Source organism: Saccopteryx bilineata, chromosome 8 (assembly GCF_036850765.1).
Source record: "Saccopteryx bilineata isolate mSacBil1 chromosome 8, mSacBil1_pri_phased_curated, whole genome shotgun sequence".
Classification (NCBI taxonomy): Eukaryota; Metazoa; Chordata; class Mammalia; order Chiroptera; family Emballonuridae; genus Saccopteryx; species Saccopteryx bilineata.
In genome coordinates this window covers 41,772,068-41,778,067 of record NC_089497.1, presented here as the reverse complement: position 1 = coordinate 41,778,067, position 6,000 = coordinate 41,772,068, and the positions used below count along the sequence as shown (strand labels likewise).

Sequence of the window (6,000 nt, the reverse complement as noted above, 5' to 3'; positions counted from 1 at the left end):
CCAAGAGTCTCTGACTTAACCTTTGAAATATGTAATTAAGTAAATTTACAAGGGAAAAGAATTCTGAGATAGGGAGATCATCCTGGATTTTCTGGATGATCCAATATAATCACAGGGGCCTTTATAAGAGGGAAGAAGGAGAGTTACAATCAGAGAATCTTACATCAGAAGAGGGGATGGGAATGATGTAGCTTCAACGGAAGGAATACTGGTGGCTTCTAGAAGCTGGGAAAGTCAATGGACAGACTCTCTCCATGTGCTCAGAAAGAACACAGCCCTCCCAACACTTTGATTTTAGCCCCATAGCATCCATTGTGAACTTCTGACCTCTAGAACTACAAGATTCATTTGTGTTGTTTTAAGTCACTGGGTTTGTGATAATTTGTTACAGTAGCAACGAGAAAGTAATAAACTTATGATGCCTCTAGAGTTGTAAATATTATGGACAGGAGTTTCATGTAAGAATATTTAAGGAAAAATATTTTATTATAGACTTTATTACTGAGGCTGCCCACCCCTTCCACCTAGAGGAAGGTTCTAAAAGTTATCATGGCTGGGAAGTTTAAAGGGAGAGGCCAAAAATAGATAAATATTCTGTTCTGCTTTTTAATCTAAGTTGAAACATATCTATCTGTTGATCTTGGGCATGTTCAGTGCCTTGTTGTGCAGTTTATCTGTGTACAGCAGAAGTGAGAGGAGGACCAATGAGCTAGAAGTAACTCAATCAATCCACTTCCTCCGTCTTTGCTTCAGTGCTTCATACAGGAAATCTATTGCTGTGTCAAGTTCCAGAGAAGACTTTCTTCTGTTCCAAGTTACTAATCAGTCTGAAACACATAGAGTTGAAGGAAGGGGCCAGGAAGAAAGGAGCGTCCCGCTGCTGAAGGGCTAAGAGGGTTCAGCACGGAGAAATCAACAAGAGACAGGCTCACCATGTCCCCAGCCTTTTTTCTACCTGTGAGGAGGAGGACTGAGTGAAGGGCAGAAAACAAGAGGACAGAAATGCCCTGCTCTTGGAGAGCTTCTGACCTACAGCTACCACTGATCTTGACTGTCATCTTGGTGGCTGGTAAGTCTGAATTTGAATTGAGAGAGTGAAGGGAGGAGGACTGGTGAGAAACCTGGTCTCGGGTCTCTTTAGCCTTCTTTGCCTTTCTTATGGAGCAATACAGGATAATGCGGTCAAAGGTGTGGGAGATGGGGCTACTCCCAGATTTGTTTCACTTTGTTATTCTGTTTACCTCTTTGTCCTACTTATTTTACTTTGTATCCTACTACAGAATACTCATCTGGATGATTTGCCTTGCTTCCTTATTTCATCTTCTCCCCCCTTTTTGAATGAGGCAGAATAAATTAAATAACATCTAGTAGCAACTCAAGTCATCTGGGTTCTCTTTATCTTATTCTCCCTTTTTAAAAAATTCAAATAATAACCCCAACCCATATAGGTCCATACTGTTAACAGCTTAAATTAAGAAAGTTGATTGGTTTTTACCACTTTCTATGACTATCTGTTTTTTAAAGTATAATATACCCAGAGTTTGGTGGTGCATCTCTGATATATGTCTGTCTTTACTTTTAAGATGTGCAGACTGTAAAAAGATGCTTTCTGTGTTAGAGGACACAGTCTTTGATGTCTAGATTCCTGTAGGTGTTGTAGAGAACGTGGGACTATTGTGGGGGTGTCCTGGTTTCACTATAGAGGGTTGTAGGAGTTGATGTAGGAGGGTGTTTTCAGGTTTCACTTTTAGTAAATGGGAGCAGTGGCAAGGAAAATGTGTAGTTTGTTTTAAAATTTATAATCTGATAACTGAAAAAAGAAAAGGTATATATTTTTTCTCATATGAATGACTTAAAAATATTACCTGTCTTCTAACAAAAAGTGTCTTTTCACCTGATAATCTTACTGGTGAGCACACACAAAATGACCATGTTATACTACTGTACCTTTCTGTGAAAAATTTTCACATACTTTTTCTCCCATGATCTGCACAGCAGCCCAGTGAAACAGGCACAGACATTTCTCCATTTTACAAAGGTAGAAACTGAGGTATAGAGAGGTGAAATGATTGGTCCAACACTACCAGTATGTGGCAGAGTCACACCAGGGCACATCTTTAAGCATCACTAAACACTTTATAGGTAGTTTTCTTCAATATTTAGGCATTATATTTTCACTAAAGAGAACCACTGTTGCAGCACTGAAAAAAATTGTTAAGCCTATATTGGTTATAAACAGTGGAATATTTACTCATAAAAAGTGATCCAGTCATAGATACAAGTAAACTGAATACCAGGGGGAGAGGGACTTGGGTAAGGGGGATGGGGACCGGGTGGGGAAGGGTGTAAAGAGGGACAAATATAAGGTGACAGAAAATGATTTGACTTTGGGTGATGGGTATACAACATAATCAACAGTTCAAATGCTATAGAAATGTTTACCTGAAATCTATGTACTCTTATTGACCAATGTCACCATGTTAAAGTTAATTTTTTAAATAATATAAAAATATTATCCAATGATCTGAATCTTTCAGTAGTTGAGATCTCGTTGAGGAAAGCTCGTACAGAAACTTGTACAAGACTCAACTCGGCATGGAAGCCATTTATGTCAACTTGCACTTGAATAAAGGAAATACCATCGAGATGAAAACATAGTCAGTAATAGTGTGATGACTTTGCATGGTGACAGATTGTCACTATACTTAGTGTGTGAACGCACTGTAAGGCGTGCAAGTGTCAAATCACTATGCTGTACACCTGACACTGATATAATAGTGTCTGCTAGCTATATATTAAATATTTCATTCCCCCAAAAGATTAAAATATAATTAATAATTTCAAATTTTAATGATTTAAAGGTTTGAAATTTAAAACTATTTCTAAACACAAATAAGGTACACTATGTATATCAGAGCTCTGAAGTCTGCTTATATTAGTATAAAGTTATCAAAATGCTTGGAATCAAGATACAGGAAAGAAAATTACATGCAGTGATTTGGCATAAAAAATTTACCATGAAATAATTTAGAACAATGAGAAGCAAGTCACCTGGAGCATGAATTTGTCTTTATTACTAGTCCTGCTTTGTTATTAATATTGCCAAACATAAATAACTCACTTTAATATATAAGAGAAACACAAATAAGCAAGGGAGCTAATGTCTTCAATGTAAAACATAGCACTTAAAGAAATGTATTTACTCTATCTTTAGTCATTTGTTTATAAATTCAAGCAGTGAGGTAGTTGGTAGATAAAGTTTATTCTGAAAATTCTGAAGGGAAAGATGAAAACATGTTAAGTGGTCCTCCGCAGAGCATGCTCGCACCTCTGTGTCTGGTCTCCATTCTCTGTAGTCCCTTCACCCACACCACTTCTTCCTCCTTATTTTAACCAATTATCTTCCAGGTTTTTTCTTGTGTGTGTGTTCAAATTATATTTTGCTATTTCTATCACTATGATTCTACCTTTTTTTTTTTGTATTTTTCTGAAGCTGGAAACGGGGAGAGACAGTCAGACAGACTCCCGCATGCGCCCGACCGGGATCCACCCGGCTCTGCCCACCAGGGGGCGATGCTCTGCCCCTCCGGGGCGTCGCTCTGCCGTGACCAGAGCCACTCTAGCGCCTGGGGCAGAGGCCAAGGAGCCATCCCCAGCGCCCGGGCCATCTTTGCTCCAATGGAGCCTCGGCTGCAGGAGGGGAAGAGAGAGACAGAGAGGAAGGAGGGGGGGGGAGGTGGAGAAGCAAATGGGCGCTTCTCCTATGTGCCCTGGCCGGGAATCAAACCCAGGTCCCCCGCACGCCAGGCCGATGCTCTACCATTGAGCCAACTGGCCAGGGCCTGATTCTACCTTTGATAAATGTCACTGATGCTGAAATTACGGATTAGTTACTGAAAAGGAATTCTCCACTTTATTTTTGTCCCTTGGGCTAATTTTGACCATTTTCATTATGTTCCACTAGGGGGCGGGCAGTAACAGGAAGAGCAGATAAAATCAAGACAGGGCTTTCAGTAGCTGCAGCAAATTTGCAGAAGATGAACAACAGAGTAAAAGCAATTGTGAAATCATATGACATTAAAAAAAAAGCAGTTGTGAAAAAGAAGGGGTTTGCCCTTATTAATTTCAGTCCTCAAATACTTTTCTAGTTTGTGCTAGTAGCGAATATACATTTTCTAGTAATTTTAGGTGTGTTTTCTCTAAATATCTGTGCTTAAGCAATTAATAAGTTAATCAAAAGTCAGTGTTAAGAACACTGGGTGTGTATAGGTGATGTGTGTCTGTGAACAGTGCCTAAAAGTTGTTAGCAAACTAAATTAGGAAAATCAAGTTAAAATGACAACTTATGAGAGCATTTTAAATCAGTCAGCCTTGAAATTGTCTATGAATCTAGTAAAAATCCAAAGATGGGAGAAATTACAGTGGGGTGGAGTTGTCAAAGGCTTTATGGAGGAGATGGGTCGTGAGGAGGGCCTTGAATGATAGGTTTGAATCGATGGGGAATGGAAGAGGTACAAACAGGGAAGAGCAGATGTGCAGCAATAACAAAATCAAGGTGGTTTGGGAGAGAAAGAACTCTCATCTGAAGGAATGGAGATTGTGTATTACATGATCAGAAGAAATAAGGCTGAATTTTGGGAATTCTAGATAGCTAAACAAAGGAACTTGAATACTTTGCAGTAGGCATTGAGAAGCCATCAGCAGTTTTGTGAATAAGAGAATAATATACTAAAGCAGTATGTTTAGAGACTAACAATGCAGCAGTGTTCCTTTTTGTGGAAGTGGCACTTAGTAAAAGATTTATTTTGCAACAAGATTCAAGAGCTCTTACCCTTGGGTTCCATTTTAGAAAGTCTCTTGATTCTGCTGTGAGACATTAGTGGCTGAGAAGGGGCATTTCTTTGCAGAGGAAGATATTAAATTCAGTACAGGGAAGGAGGAAAACTAGCAAGAGAATTCTTGTAAGTACCTGGAAATACAGCACAACCTGGGATGTGTGAATCATTCATAGAGTGGAGGATCCCACAAAGAGGGTCCTCATAGAGATAAAAAATAGTAGAATAAGCACCAGATATTTTTGTATTTGGTCCTAGGAGCAATAATTATGTCTCTCCTCTCAATAATAGAGAGTAAGATGTGAAAAAAGAGGGGAGGAGAGTTTCTAGCCTTAAATAAGAAGAGGAAATCTTTTCTGAAATTGAGGAATAAGATGAGAAGTTAGATATAGGGATGCTAATAGGTTGAGAATAGAAATGAGATGAAACAGTTCCACAGTAGATAAACTGCCTCCCAATAAGGTCATGAATATTTCAGTTAATGATGCTAGTTAACAAAATAACCTTAGTTGTCATTTTGTTTTATGTTGTATCTGAAAAATCAGTCTGCACAGTGACAGAATTTCAGTAACCATTGATGATGCACTTTCCTCTTTGTTATCAGTGACATGTTTGATAACTTCGAATAAGATTAGGGAGAAGATCTGTGGTTATTAGATAGGTTTGGATGTTATAAAACAATTTGTGTAAGTGTCACAATTAGTTAATTATTTCCAGGAAGAAACAACGTTTTTCATGCACGAACACTAAGCAATCAATTTTGAAGTTTTCTTAGCTAGAGTTTATCTGCCCTGTCTGTCCAAAACACCTAGAAACAATCTTAAGATCAAAATCTTATTTGTGTTTAAGTAAAGCAGTATAGAAAGTAACAGAAACAGGACTGGAAGGTTTTAGAAGCAAACTGTTTCCTTTAAAACTATCTGTTTTTTTAAGTTGCTGATGCTGTTGGAGGCCCTCCAGGAATCAGACTCTGAGATAGAGTTTTGAGTAGAGAATGTTTATTAGGGAGGACTGTTGGAAGAAACACCTGGAAGGAAGGGCAAGTTTGCAAACAATTCCATCTGCAATCTCAACCCTTGATGTCTTCATGTGATCCCCATGGGGAGCCGTGGAGTTAAAATGATCTAAGAGAGGCCCTTCATTGAATCAACATGGTTAGGCCTTT

The 6,000-nt window shown here is 38.7% G+C and overlaps 1 protein-coding gene across 2 annotated transcripts in view; it reads left to right on the top strand.

Annotated features, from left to right (window-relative positions):
* Positions 1-788: 788 nt before the first annotated feature.
* LOC136311847 (cell surface glycoprotein CD200 receptor 1-like) overlaps positions 789-6,000 on the top strand; it is a 46,274-nt gene continuing 41,062 nt past the window's right edge. For both annotated transcript variants that reach the window (XM_066241152.1, XM_066241151.1), the window contains exon 1: positions 789-1,069. In XM_066241152.1, coding sequence (XP_066097249.1) covers positions 1,003-1,069 — 67 coding nt within the window. In that variant the 5' untranslated portion in view covers positions 789-1,002. The remainder of the gene's footprint in view (positions 1,070-6,000) is intronic.